This window comes from Aythya marila (genome assembly GCF_965140915.1).
Source record: "Aythya marila genome assembly, chromosome: 3".
NCBI classification, from domain to species: Eukaryota; Metazoa; Chordata; class Aves; order Anseriformes; family Anatidae; genus Aythya; species Aythya marila.
In genome coordinates, this window is record NC_139044.1 from 2,852,448 (window position 1) to 2,868,423 (window position 15,976).

Genomic DNA, 15,976 nt, shown 5'->3' on the forward strand with positions numbered 1-15,976 from the left:
TTCAGGGAATCTTTTATAAAATGAAATCTTCCTGAAGTATTAAACTTCCATGAAACAAGTATGTGCTAAACTGACATTTCACATTGCACAGCCTATCTAAAATAAAATTCGGAAGTTCTAGAGATAAATCTAAAGTATTCTTTCACGTCTTCCCATATCATATTTGCTCACGTATTAAATCTAGCCATCTCAAGTGGCATTATTTAGAAGATACGACTGGCCTGAGCGATTGCATGTTCCTTATTGTTAGCTTGGTTTCATCACCCTGAAAACAGCAGAAATTAAGCTTAACTGGGCTTGTGCAGCACATGTTTATAGTGGCCAATACTGATAGAAGAACAAGAAATAGCAAAACTATGCAAAATGGAAACTCTGCTGGTCAATACAGGTAGGAAAAGAGGAGACACAACAAAAGGTCTTTGTTGAAGCAAACCAACACTCTGTATATAGAGAGAGTGAGACATTTCTGAGAAACCGTGCTTCATTCTGAACAGCCCCATAAGTACAGAAGATATACTCCAGTATGCAGAGCCTTTATACTGGTCAGGATGGTTATGACAATAACCTGTACTGATGTAAGGAAAGCTTTCAAATCTGATAAATCCTAATGCCTCAGTTTTCTTGAGTTTATTCATAAGTTTGAATCTATCACTGTCCTTTAAGATTTAGGGAAGATTTACATTTATTTCAGCACTATTTCTTTATTTTTGTCAGCTTGCCTAGCACGTGGGGAAAACAGCAACAACAATGCATTTTCTGACCCTACAAACGAAATAGCTCAGTGACTCAACACTGCAAGCGTAAGCCAAATTAGCATGCTTTAAAACAAAACAATGGTTGTTCAGGCAATCAAGTTCAGAATCCTTCCTCACAATAAAAATAACCCCAAAACAATATAGCTTTTAACCACTGGCATTTCTTGGCCATATGAACTCCCAGTCAGTAATGGGTACATTATTTCTGTTCATGATAACCTCTATCATAATCACCACGTGTTACTTCAAAAACAGTAAGGTTAAGCAAGCAGTTGGTATCAAATAAACGTTGCAAGTTTTACTAATCAAGATCAGAAAAGTGAGAAAAATATCTAAGATCTGTGCTTTTATCTTTTTGGATTTACTAGTAGATCAATCCTGTTTTCTCTGCTCTGTATTACATACACACAAGTGGAAGCTGGTATTTACTGGAAGAAAAGAATTAGCAGTCTAAAAAGACAGAGTCCCTCAGCAGTTCTTCATCTTCCCTTATCTAAGACAAACCTAACTATGAGAGTTTCCAGTCTGTTCAAGTAATAAGTATAAATCTTTTCTTAGACCGTCACTGAAAATACTTTCACACGTTTAGCACGTGACATGCTTTCTAATGTACCGTGCATTCAAACACAAATGCCATTCGAATTCTTGTAAATATAAAATGCAGAATTATAGACATTTTAGGTATTTAAGGTACTTAATACCTTCTGCTACTTTTAAGATACTAAAGTACAGCTTCAGTCCATCAGACTAGTCATGGCAAATGTTTATGCTCAGTCTCCTTTGGCTGTGGTGAGTACCTGTTTCACAGCACACTGCAATCAAGGTCTGATTATATTAAGAGAAAACTAGAAGCATTAGGCTGACAATTTTTCCCCCTTATGTTAAAAGAGGAAATCTACTGGCCATATGGAAACTGATTCAATCAGGAAAATAATATTCATTCATAGCCTCATAGAGCTTGTTTACTCAAATCAATATAATGAAAGATAATTATCTCATTACATTCTAGAAATAGATGTTATAACTCAAGGAAAATTACACATAAATTTCAAGTAAAGCTAACCTGATTCCCTTGAGCAAGCAAGGCTTTTAATCGGGCTATTTCGGCTCTCAGCTCACGGATCAGTTTGACGTTAGGATCCTCATTAATAGTAGGCTTGTTGATGATGTTTTTGGCTCTATTTGCATAGCGAAGTGTACTTAAAGTTTCTCCATAATTGACATCAGCAGGTGAAATAGCTAAGGAGATGAAATCAGAAACAGTTTATCCATCACCATATGTTTCATTTAGTAAAGTTAGCTCATAGTTTAAAAGTCGGATAAAGTTAACATGGAAGAGACAGAAATACATAACCACTACAGCTACAATTTGCTCCAGCTCTTCACCTTGCTCCACTACTTTCACGTCAATACAACTTTGCTTAAGTGAACACTGTATTAGAATAATTAGGTCCAGCGATCAAGATTTATAAAGCAATCTTGTTGTGAATCTATTTAATATTTACAACTCTCTGTTAAGTGTAAACGTCCTGTACGAATACTTCATAGGTGCTCTCATGAATTTCTACATCAACAGTGGGAAAACCAGCAAGTATTTTGTAGAGGATCAATGTAATCACGTAATGGAAAAGTCATTTCGAGTTAACACTGTACTTTTGCTCCAAGTTTTGAACAGAAATTAAACAGCATTTATGCAAAAAGCAGACATGAAAACAAAAACGAGAAGAGCTATCACCCATTTACAAGTCTACCTGCCCTGCTGAGCTGCAGGTGCCTGGCAGCATGTAGAACTATCACTTAGCTGAGGCATCAAGGAAAACCAGGATGATTTTTGCAGATAGCTTAACCAGGAAACATGATGGATTTTTAATGAAAGTGCTAATGCTGTCCTTCAGTTAATTTTCCTAATATATAAGATGTTCAAAATTTTTTAAAAAAAGATAATTTACTGCATCCCAGTAGATGAGGGGAAAAAAAAAACAGAAGGAAACACCATTCAGCAATGAGAGATCAGACGTCTTAGTGATTCAACTGAACTAGAAACCTGAAGAATCGGGCAGTGAAAACGCCTCAAAAATACTTAAGCAACCAATATTCTGTCCTTCCTCATTCTACCAACAGTAATAAATACTCTGTGGTAGATACTGCCTGAATTAGGGGGAGATGCTATAGCAACAGAATATACTTCCCTTAGCTCAAACTACTACTCACTTTACTACTTTATTTACTGTCTCCTTTCCAGTACTCAACTGCTTTCCTTTTGAAAGAATGTTACAATATCTTATAGAAACATGACAAATCAGAATTGAACATGTTTTTATAAGATCCCTTCCTAGAGTTTGAGATCATCTTCCTGCATTTTTGTGTTTAGTTACAGAAAAGGCACACCAAACATATCTGGACAGCTTGTCAGGCTCTGTTAGGCGATTCAGCCACATTATCAGTGGAGTTACTGCTGGAGACGAGATCAACCATCAGGGCTCTGCCTAGCAGATGCATCGTTAATAGATGGGGAAGTAGCTGAAAAAACAGCTGTGCACTGTAATCATTAGTAAAGGCACTGAAAGCTCCCTGTGTTTCTGAAACTTCTTCCCCATCCCTACAACAGAAAATATCAAGTTAGTCAGGCGTGTAACTGAAAGAAAACATCAAGAAGAATGTCAGTACAGTGGTACTTGAACAGACAGAAGAACAAAGCAGCATCTGGTCCGAGATCCTCTTTTCATACTACGAGCAGTCTCAGGAAAGAAAGCAGCATGGATTCCAAAAACATCCCCAAAATCATACAACAAAAGAAGAGCTAAGAAGAGAATTTGCCTATAGCAAAGCATGTGAAGAACCAGAATTTGATCCATTGCATTTTACTATCTCACCTTTGCTCCCTCACCATTCCCAAAAGATGACTCTATCAGTTAAACTGCATCTCATTTGAACAGGGAAGGAAGAAAAATTTCAGAGCTGCTCGTCTCTTCACACCTTACACCTTTGACATCCCAAATCCATCCCTCTCCTTAAATACTCTCACTTGTTTTTTTTGGAACTGGCACTCCCATTCCAATTCATTTCAAAAACTGCAATTATGGCATATGTGTATTTCTAAAACAAGTGATCCTTAAAGAACTTCCAATAAAAAAGGAAAAAAGAAAGCTGTAAAAAAAGTTTGTAACATGACTGATCATGAATAATTAAATTTAAACTAAAAGTTAAAATGCTGTATGCCTCAAAAATTGGGTTAAACAAAAATGACATTCTAATCCACTGAATGTCAAAAGAGACCAGGTTGTTCTGCAACTAGCACTACAAAAACAACACAGCTGTGAAAAAGCAAACGAATTCACACATCAATATTGTCTAGACGCATAAATCTTATTTATTTTTTTTTTTAATGGGAATGAAAGTTTGCAACCTGGGGAGGATGGAGGACAGGCTTACGTACAAGTCTTGGTACAAGACTTGATCTAGATCCCAGTTTGAGTATTTATCACAAGTAACAGAGCTGTCTGGAATGTAAATAAGCCACAAGAGCTATTACTTGAAGCTTAACTAGTCAGATTAGATTATCGTTACACTGTGCATGTGTTAAAGATGAATATGGCAATGAGTCTGATGTCAGAGCAGATGCAAACCATTATGCACATACACTTGGATGACCTTTATTTATACCTAATGACAGTACATACACAACCTGGATGCCCTCTTACATTTGTGACCAAGTAGCCAGTGATGTATGTACACAGATGATGTGGGTATGGGAATCAAACTCGCAAGTTCTGGTGACACACATCCCCGCTATTGCTCACGACATTACTGAACAAACTAGATGGTCCCCTTATACACAACGAGACCACCTACAGTTTTACTGCTGCAAGAGATGTTCTGCAGAGCATAGGTAAAAGCAGAGTGTTACTAGAAAACTCAGGAAGAAAGAAAGAAACAAAGAAATGAAAACATGTAAATAACACTCTGCCTTAATGAAGCATCTGGAATCTAAATATTTACAGCTAATCCTATTAAGCATGAACTGTTCAGGATGCAAAAAAAAGTAATTTAAAAACACTTACTGGCAATCATTATAGTTTTAGAGTTTCCTCCGAGGCTATCTTTTAACAGCCAAGTCAACACGGAGTCTCTGTAAGGCACAAATACTTGCTTCTTCTTTGAAAGAGGATTTGTTGCATCCTGAGATAAATCAGCTGTGAGGTGGGGGTAGGAAAAAAATACCATTTATGAAAATACATAACTGCTATGTGCTAAGCCACTGTTTGTGTAAATAAAAACTGTAAATTAGCAGAACAGTACTTAACAATTAAAAAAAAAAAACAACAAACAGCCAAGCATAAAGACCAGCGACTTACCTAAGGCAGAAATGACATTTCCCAGAGTAACTAGAGATTTGTTAATATTCCCTCCTTCCTTTAATCTAACCCCTGTGGCACCAGTGGCATCTGCTCTCTCACTTCCAGCAAGATCTACCAAATGAATCTTGCTGACAGTCTCACAAGGCATTTCAGAATCAAATTTAGCCTAAAAAAAAAAAAAAAAAAAAAAAAAAAAAAAAAAAAAAAAAAAAAAAAAAAAGCATTAAAGCATTAAGCTACCAGATTCTGAAATCTTACTGAAACCAATTTAATTGCCTTTTTCATGTCATGATTTATCTTGTTTACATTAGCACAGCATCAGAAGACAGGTGTATTAGAGGTGCCACAGAAAGGCATTTGATCATGAATCGCTGCATAACTCCCACATGAGTAGCTATTTCTTGAAAGTGTAATATTTGCAACTTTCAAGCCATTTAAGCACATGCAATGACAACTGTGAATTTGTATTTACCTGGTGCACCGTAAACATTTGAGCTCCATTCATATTATCTGGCTTTCAACTAACATTTAAAGTTGCACATTCCACACACGGATACACCTACACTCACGTTGCCCCCCCCACCTCCAAGTTCAAGCAAGTAGCAATTGCAATTTTACACTACGATTTTTAACTGAGGCTTCCAACCAATTTTTATCTTAATTTGTATAGATTGATTCAGACTTCTTTTACAACGCAACAGTAAAGCAAAAATCTTTAAGCCTTGCTGTCTGCCCCTCACCCTCTTCTATAAGCTTTGTGACGAGCAATTCGCCACTAGTCAACAGTTAGTGCATGCCACTTCGCATGTGTTTGCTTTGGGGTGGAGACATGCAAAGTTCCATCAGGGCAGCAAACCATCTCTGTGCTGCCTTCTCCCAGCAAGTTACCCACGGATTGTCTATAAAGCTCCCCAACCCCTCCCCAAAACAATGACAAAGAACAGGTATCATTAGAAAAAGAGTATATAAACATCAAATATAAACAAAAATATCACTATGCTCTGAAAATATGCAATCGGCCTCTCCATCGTTCCATCAGTAAATCAAGGTATGTAAATAGGTTTCCAATAGTAGCAGAGGAAGAGTCAGCCAAAAAACGCTCAGAAAACAATTCTACTCTCTCTGATTTTGGTCATAGAGACAGAATTTTATTATTTTTTTTTAAACCTTGGATAACATCACAGCATAAAAAGTAGCTCATGCCCACCTCATGCTGAAGTCACCCAGAATGTTCTCCTCAGCCGTATCTCCTGTCACAGCAGTGTCATGAAATGTGCCTTAACTGTTCGGTGTTATTTAGCCTGAATTTCCTAGCCAAATTGCCTCAAGATCTATTAAATGACCAGGTAATCATATTGCACTGTAAATTTTGTGTATGATCACTGATAAAGATACTTCCAGTTCTCAAAACTCTGTTTTCACACTTTTAACTTTCTCTGTGAGAAGACAACCTACAGCCATCGTCTATCCATAGTTGCTGATTTGAAAAGTGTATTTTTTAACTATCAGATGAGTTACTGAATTCAAGTACATTAAAGTACGGTTGTTTTACCTGAGTGAAGTTGATTGTGAAAATGGCATGAGACCTGCTACTGACATCATTCATCCCAGTTGCTGCTGTAGTTCTGTTCATATTTCCTGCGTCCATCAGTTCCTCTACATCAGCATAATTTTGCACTAAGTGTTTAGACAAATCTGAAGAAGAGTAGGGTGTTACAGTATGCTCATGCATGCACTGGACTTTCTTTACAAGAGGATTCAGGTAGGAATCTAGGTATGGCAGGATTATTATCACTATTATAAAGCATTGATGCAATTACAGTGTTTATTGTTACGCTTGTTTTTACCACTCTTAAGGAAAAGAACAGGGCCTCATGTGAACAATGGAGAATTTACACAGTTACAGCAAGTTAAGAAAAAATTATGCAATCTTACTGAAGAATTTAGCGCATAAGCATAATCTCTCAAGAGACAGGAACCTTTCCCTGGCAGGAGATGGATTAAGACAATTAGTTTAGTTCTTTCCATCTCAAACATTAGCTTTGTAAATTACGTTCCACAAATTCTTAAAACTAATTGCATTTATTAGCATTATTTAAAATGTTATATTTTACAGATAAAAACTGTACAGGTGTAATAATCTTAGGATTTGGAAAGCAGGTGGGGATAGAAAATGAAAGGCTATTCTCCTTGATTGGTTTTATATCAAAGCAAAGTTCTGTACCCATCGTCATCTATATTGTAGAAGAAAAAAAGTCTTATGCAATTAGATCTAACACTTTATATATTTTAAAGGTAATAAAATATTCAGTGCAAAACACTGAAAGGGTTTTTACCCTCAACATACGGCCCTTCTTTTGGATGTTCTCGTATTCGTAAATTATTTGTTTTTGATGACTTCCGTCTGAGAAGATCTCTCACCCGTTCATTATAAATTTCCAAATAACTGAAAGAAAAAGGTCAGAAAACCACTGGCTTATTCAAGATTCTTTCAAGGAAAGCCATGTTAAGGTTGTTTGAAAGCAAGATGAGATGCCTGGCAAAGCAAATCCAAAGATAAGATTCAAAGTCACTTAACATAGTAATGACTATGGTGTACTTGTATCATGAGGGAGAAAAAAAAAACAAGAACAAGAAATAGAAAGGAAAAGCACATTAGCAAGATGAAGAGCAACTAATGACAGCCTTAAATAAAAGGATAAAATAAGAAATATGCCCTCTAATAGCAAAGGCATTTTCACTACCATGTAAATAAAGCAAAATATACAGTTGTAGATTGAGGTTTTGCGCTTTTTGACTATGACTGCCAACAAAAATCAATTATAGGACTGAGGCCAAGCATGGAAAGTTATCAGAGAAGCATACTTTTCTCAGAGATAAGCGAAACACGGTGGTTCTAAATGAGACAAGTTTGATGAAAACAGCAAACTATTAATGTGCCAAGAAGTACCTGACTTCTGTTCGAAAGGATGCCTCATTCCGCTTTGTTTTTTCACTTATTTTGCTGAATAATCCTTCACAAATCCGAGGTATTAAGCCAGCATCACCCTGCAACAACAACAATTCTTATTCTCGAGGCTATACATGCCTGCGCAATATATTTTGAAAAATAAAATCCCGAGAGCTTCAACATCCAGAAACAGTGGCGGGGGGTGGGGACACAAAACCTTTTTGGCAAATAATGTCTTGCCATTTATTCAACTGCATTCACCGTGCTACTTTAATCTTTGCATGTGTGGTGATGTATGTACTAGCCCCGATGCCTCGCTATCGGGCTATACGCCACCCTTATGTCTTAGTTCAAATCACCCCGGCTGCTTAAGGCAAAAACTGAGTGTACACAACCTACGAACTGCCTTATCTCAAGACTATCTTTTCTAACCCCTCCATCTATTCCACTTCACTATGGACCCAGCAACATGTGCAGTGAATGGGATGAGCTATATACATTTCTCCACGTGCCACCCTCTGTCAAATCTCCAACCCCCAGCTCACAGTCCATCCACTGTCTCAAAAGATACCTCTGGATAAATTAGTATTAGAACTATATTCACTACCTCTCCCAATGTAGACAAATTACATTTAGTGTTGACCTTCTGGATGCTCAACTCCGCAATTAAAGACTTTTTATGCACAACCTGCTCAGTTTAAAAAAAGCAAACTGAAGAAACTCATCCTTTCACACAGATCCCTACAGGCCATGCTTTACTGGCAGGGCCAGAGGGGTGAAGGAGAACTCCATGTAGCTCTGGTTTCAGCTGCCAAGTGGCTGTTTGCTCCCAGCCCCCATGTCCCCACGCAGGGCTGGTTCCCAGCGGGTAGATAACCACCTACCTGAGCCCACCTCCTCCTCAGCACTTCAGAAAGACAGCAGCTGACGCCCCGCCAGAGCTGAAATGAGTGAACTTGGCTCCCAGGGACAAAGGGAGAGGGCACAGACATACAGATGAGCTCTGGGCTCAGGGACACACAACCAGAAGTAGCTTACAAAACAGTCTGTCAGCTACAATTTGCCTCCAGTCCAAAAAAGCAGAAGAGATTTGATGCGATGGACTAATTCTAATTCTATGCACCACCGAGATGAGAACCATTCTTCCTTAGAGTTAGTGGCCTTGTAATCAGGCAGGAGGCGAAGTAGGACAAGCTAGAACTAACATCCCATGTGAATATAGCCCAGGCACCCTAAAAAAGTTGCCTGATGGGATTCTAGAGATATCTGGCTGCAGGGAAACACCAAACCCGTGGACTCACCTGCACCAGTGCAAGACAACTGCTGCATAGCAAAGGTTTCTCTTCTACTTGGAAATAAAATCTCACCCTGTTTGCCCAAGTTCACTCCAGCCTGCTCCTGCACTGGCCCCATCCTTCCTCAGCACCTTCTTCAGTGCCACAGCTGAGCTCCTCATCTTATTTCCTTTGCTCAGATGGCATTCCTAACTGGTTCTTGGTTCTTCATCCAGTTTTTTGTTGTGGTGGTGTTTTTTTTTTGTTTGTTTGCTTTTTAAATCACTACTCGCTTTCCCCCCCATTTCCCCTTTTCCTCCAAGATCTTAACGACGGCTGCACTGCCCTACCCAAATCAGCCTTTATTCTTCAAAATAATTTTTCTATTCCCTCCTTCAATCACACCTAGCCCTTCACCTGACTGCACCTTGTTTAAAAAATAAATGTACACGTTAATAAGGCTTATTTTTGAGAGTTGCCTTTGTAATCAACCTCTATTCCAGCTAAAATTTCTGGGTGCAATATCGGCATTTCCCCACACATTTTTCTTTTTTTCCTTTTTGAACATAGGAAGAAAAAAAAAGACATTTCTTTCATCTCATGCTTGGAAACCCCTGAATAGTTTTAATTAAAGCTTAAGGAAAAAAACATGAAAGATCCATCATGAAGTTTTAGGCAAGCCATTAGTGTCTGACATAATTTAGCAACTGCAAAGTCTTAAAATAGGAAATATTAGCTCTAACTGAGTAACTTCAACCATAGCGATACAGTGGCAAGAAAGGAAGAACACGTAATTCCCAGAATACCTTGTTGGTAAAGTGCACATCTTACAGAATGTATATTCTTTTTTTAGGAAACAAATTTAAACATTTTCTCCCTTTTCACCCCCTACAGCTCCACAGCAGGATTAAGTACATCTGCAGCATCCCTGACAGGGTTTTTTCTGGGTTACAGAGTTTCCAGGCATGGAAGCCTGTAGAACCAAAGTAAGTTGTTCACTCCAGAGCTGAATTTTCTCATTAAAAGCCTGCTTTCCTTCTGCGTTATCTAACCAGGAACTTCTTCATGGCAATTTAAGCATATTGCTGCTTTCCCATCTACCTTAGACACAGGGAAAAAAAACACTCCCTTCTATTCTGCAGCAGCCTTTCAGATCTTAGATGACTTTTGTTCCTCCACAGCCTTCCTTTTTCAGCGTATGCAAGTCAGACTCTCCTGATAGCTCATGTTTTATAAACCTGTGACCATTTCAGTATCTCTGCTCAAGACTTCTTCTGGTCCACATATTTCTCGAAACGGTTGCTGCACACAGTATTGCAGAAGCAGCCTTCCAGAGCCAACAGCAGCAGATACTTAAAGCAATAGGAGAATAGAATTCATACTTGTTAAGGAGAAGTAGGGAAAAGAAAATTTATTTCCAATTCAAGTTTTCTTACAGCACTGTAGTGTCTCTGACAGGGCCATCAATTTTAAAGCATTTAACTTGGCAGCTGAGTGTATTTTATACACACACTGTACAAAACCAGATTAAAGTATTTATGTATCATGGCAAGAAGATTAGACCTTTATTATTGAATAATGTCAAACAAACTTCAGCACCTATTCATTTGCAAAATGTCTTGATGATTACGGTCATTACATATAGTCAGGCAGTCCCATAAAAATGTCACTTACAAAAAATTCTGAAACAGAAATCCACATCTAGGTCATAAGATCTTTTCTGGTTACAAAAGTCTGTTCTGTTCACCATACTGAAGCTGAATATAAAGCTACTTATGCTCTGACAACTGAAAGAGAAACACTTACAGGTAATTTACTATCCTAAACTCAAGGAGGTGCAAAGTGGCCAGTCTCACTGCATTTCCAAAGAGTGATCTAACGAAGGACAAGAGGCAATATTCCCCTTTTCAGTTCTGCTGGGAACAGACCTGTTGTGTTTTTACCAAGGATTACAGGAGAACTAAACCCGCAGAAGCTGCCTTGCAAACAGGCTTCATCAGTTGGCCCTTTAAATTGCTCCACTCCCAACAGTTTTATCAGTTCCTTGCGTCCTTGGGCAATCATGGAGGAAGCTGCAAGACACTACTCTTGTTTTTTACTCAAAAACTGCCCAATATCCCTCCTATCACACCTTGCCTTTTCCAGGGTCTTTACCGCAGTGCTAAGCAGGACGAAATCCTTAAAATCAAAAATCAGTGTATCAACTCAAACTCATCTCATTTCTACTCCCTACCTGATACCCTTTTCGAAATGAGGGTCAAGGACCCATTTCAATCTTCCAGCCCTTCAAAAGAGGTCTAAAAACCAGATCTCTTCAGAAGGCTGACCATTCACTTACCCAAAATCAGTATCTGTTTTTGGACACTGAAAATCAACAGTAGCATTTGAAATGTTTGGTTCTGTTACACAATGGAAATGATTGTTATTTGTCCAATATAACAAAGTATCCCTTAAAGACACATCTTCCAGCTGCAAATATCAACATGTAGAAGAAAGAGAGCTTCTAAAACCTCTGACTACTACTAGAAGTTATGATACAAGGGGAACCAGTAGTATTCAGAGCGGATTGGTGATAATAATAACATAAAGGCATGCACTCGCAATAGCACAATTTCAATGCATTGCTACGGAATAAAAATGCACATTTGCAAAATATACATACCACGTTTCCCATCATGGTGTAGGACTTCCCAGATCCTGTCTGTCCATATGCAAAAACACAAGCATTATAACCTTCAAAAGCAGATTTAAGTACATCTGTACCAAGATTTTTGAAAACCTACAAACAAAGAAAGTTTTTTGAAGACAATGGAAGTTTGGGGGGAAAAAAAGTTGTCATCAGCCCAGCATAATAAATATTAAACAATAATATTGAAGTACCACGTTATAAACTATGGCCATCAATCAGCAATATTTACTATGACTGAAAATAAGTGCTTCTAATAAAATTGCTAAATTTTATTGTATTTCGTTTACAGCAGCACAACACTGTATTTCCTACTTGTTTTTCTGTCAGACACCACCTTGACATGCAGAAGTAATAAAAAAAAAAAAACACTCCTCCTTTCTATAGCTCCATTTTTTTAAGCTCATCTCAGATGCTTCATTCAGTTTTCCTTACTGTTAATATCTACTTTTAGCATCTTTGCCAATTCTGCATGTCCTATAAATATCTGCCCTGGTCTCAAAAGGAAACATTTTGATGATCCTGTCGGTACTTTGGGATGGGATTCTTTTTTGCATACTTTAACCAAGTGTAAGAAGAAAATAGCCTGTTAATTTTCTAACTGGCTTTTGATTATTGTTGTAATTTAGACTCTGGCAAATAAGGAAGCATGTTTTTTATAATGGTAAGTAATCCTTTTTCTCTTTTACCCTTAACATTTACGTCTGAAACAGGTAACACTCCATCCTCCCCATCACATAATATGGGTTGGTCTGTTCTCACCCAGTAAGTTCAGCTCTCATTAGATGCCTTCACCACCTTACTCTGCAGTACTGCCTCCAGTTCGTCCCACCGCCCCTGGAAACCTGGCCTTTCATTATCATTACTCCTTGTTTCCATCTGTGCCCCCACTAGCCCAAGTAACACTTGGTGCAACTTCCCCCTCAATGAAAACATGACTATGGGTCCTAATCGATAAATGGTTTCCAAAAAATCCCATAGCTGCTTCTATGGCTTCTACACAATTCTACTTCTCAGGATATGTGGTATAAATCAACCAAGGTGTCCAAGTCCTTATTAATAAAGAACAGTGTACATGCACACACGCTGTAATTACGCCACTCCTCATGGAGGAATGCCAGTAGTTCCTTCAATTATTAATGCTCAGTTGCAAGGGTGCCTATAGAATACTTAACTTGACCTTCCCTTGAGCAAAGAGACTACACAATGCTGTAATCAGTTATGCTTGTCAAAGAGAAAGAGTACAAGGATCAGGCAAGGCACAATTTCCCTTTCTCTTGTCATTTGAAAAGTAGCAACTCAGTAGAGTTCTCCCTCCTGAGTACCAGCTACATTGACTTTTCCCTTTTTCTCTTTTCTTTATGTCCAAATTTTTACTTCACCATCTGGACCACGTCTGTATGCACTACTGTTTTGACTGCAGCTTTCCAGAAACTCCCACCTGCATTTATGTCCTGCAGCACTGCCTGGGCCTACCCACAGAATCACAGAATTTCTAGGTTGGAAGAGACCTCAAGATCATCGAGTCCAACCTCTGACCTAACGCTAACAGTCCCCACTAAACCATATCCCTAAGCTCTACATCTAAACGCCTTTTGAAGACTTCCAGGGATGGTGACTCCACCACTTCCCTGGGCAGCCTGTTCCAATGCCTCACAACCCTTTCAGTGAAGAAGTTCTTCCTAACATCTAACCTAAAACTCCCCTGGCTCAACTTAAGCCCATTCCCCCTCGTCCTGTCACCAGGCACGTGGGAGAACAGGCCAACCCCCACCTCGCTACAGCCTCCTTTAAGGAGTGATCTGTAGAGAGCGATAAGGTCGCCCCTGAGCCTCCTCTTCTCCAGGCTGAACAAGCCCAGCTCCCTCAGCCGCTCCTCGTAGGACTTGTTCTCCAGGCCCCTCACCAGCTTCGTCGCCCTTCTCTGCACCCGCTCAAGCACCTCCATGTCCTTCTTGTAGCGAGGGGCCCAAAACTGAACACAGTACTCGAGGTGCGGCCTCACCAGAGCCGAGTACAGGGGGACAAGTCCCACAAGTCATCCAGGGTGCACAGGCTACCATTAACTGTCTTCCTGTAGTCACAGAGGTGTGAGATCATTATTCCCCAAATGCTTCTCCCTACACATCCTTCACTCACAGCAAAACCTGAAATGTTTCCTTTTTGTTAAAATGTCTGTAGGCCATCAACACCAGACTTTATGAAAATGCATATCACTATTTTTATCCAGAAAACTAGCACCACTTTCTTCCTTCTTGCTGTATCATGAGAAAAAGCCTCTTTCCTCCTTTCTAAGCTTCTGGAAACCATTTTCAGAGTGGTTTCTTCTTTCTCATCATTCCAGCCGATTTTAAATCAGAGCCACATCTATCTGGTCAGCTTTATGTACTTCCCCTTTTAAAAATTTGTGCATACCTTGCAAAGCAATTTGAAGCAGTACATAGGATAGTCAATTATACACAGCTGTCTGAACACAGACTTAACGTACAGGCCAGAGGAAAATACATTGATAGGATGGGATTTCGTCAGGATCAAACCACTGAGATACTGTTTTGTCACAGAAGGTCAGGAAGCTCGTCAATATTCTAATCATTTCTCTTCCATGAATACAAACTAAGTAGCTTGATGATAAATTGCCACTCCCACTCTAATTTCTGAATTCTAAAGCATATTTCACATCTACAAGACATATTAATGGGGTACATAATATTAGACAGAATTTCACGTGTTATTTCTCTGCCATTCAAATGGAAAAACATTAACAGTCACGAACAAAGCACACTACCAACAATCAAGATCAATTTTGTTCCACAGAAAGATGAACATGAATGAAGGGTGCCCTTCTTCCACACCACTGGTGCAGTAAACTGGAAATTCTGCAGCAACTTGATAAGAGCTTAACTACAAAGTCTCCCGATTAAATATGAAATGAATAATACAACCAAAACAATAGCTTGTGCAGCTTTTGTTTAGAAACTGCATTCCCATTGTTCAAGAACTCCTTTTGTTTTCAATGCGCTGCATACGCTGTAATTCACACCACACTTGATACCGGGACAACATTGTTTTTTCTGACAGAACAAGAGGAGTTACCATTCCTGCCTGTAAGGATCAAGGAGGCATGTTGGGATCAAGGCACACACTGTAATATCAGTATACTAAGCACAGACGTCTAGGCTGTGTTTAGGATTTATCGTTAACATCCTACTACTAGGAACCATAAAGCTCACAGCTTTAATGTATACTTACGTTAACACATATACGTATGTATATTTTGCTCAAGGCTGCTGCAACTATCCCTATATAGGCATGTTTTTCCCTAAATTATTCAACTATTCACTAGAAACTAGCACTCCAAACCTTGTGTTCAAATATGCTTCTTCTTGAGTTTCCAGCAGTGCTGAAGCAATTAGGATATTCCTACATGAATATCCAAATAAAAATATACTTCTTGATATTTCAGGAAACAGCAAAAAATGTTAAACAATCATCATCAAGAAATAAAGTTTAAGAGTATGTGATCTAATGTCTAAATTAAGCACTAACTATTGACTTTATGAAGCTAAGAAGTTTTCAGAAAAAAAAGATGATTATTTGTTTATGCAAATGGTTCAAGAGAAATTTCAAGTTTAAATTCCCCATTTATATATATATATAAATATATATAACAGCTTAGTCATTAGGAATGTCAGCACAGCTTGCCATTCCTATAAATATTTAAAATTGACTTAATCTTATTGTTTTTTCTTATTAATTTTAATTCTGAGGCTTGTTAGGATTAGTCACTCTAATATCCCTGAATTTGGGGATTACAGAATAGATAAGGTACATACCAAAAAGGGATGTAGTCAACTGGCTTACAGTATATTCAGCAAAGCCTTGCCTTACTTTAAGGGGAAAGACAGACTCACATATTGAGCTTACATTTCCCAAGTCTCACAAAACCAAAAGAG

At 38.5% G+C, this 15,976-nt stretch overlaps 1 protein-coding gene across 10 annotated transcripts in view; it reads right to left on the reverse strand.

The window, feature by feature from the left end:
• Positions 1-15,976, reverse strand: part of KIF16B (kinesin family member 16B) — a 138,553-nt gene that overhangs the window by 107,224 nt on the left and 15,353 nt on the right. For all 10 annotated transcript variants that reach the window (XM_082756867.1, XM_082756865.1, XM_082756863.1 and 7 more), the window contains exons 4-10: positions 12,000-12,116; positions 8,064-8,161; positions 7,450-7,559; positions 6,666-6,808; positions 5,111-5,279; positions 4,817-4,948; positions 1,819-1,994 (exon numbers count right to left, since the gene is read on the reverse strand). In XM_082756867.1, the coding sequence (XP_082612993.1) occupies positions 1,819-1,994; positions 4,817-4,948; positions 5,111-5,279; positions 6,666-6,808; positions 7,450-7,559; positions 8,064-8,161; positions 12,000-12,116 (945 nt within the window). The remainder of the gene's footprint in view (positions 1-1,818; positions 1,995-4,816; positions 4,949-5,110; positions 5,280-6,665; positions 6,809-7,449; positions 7,560-8,063; positions 8,162-11,999; positions 12,117-15,976) is intronic.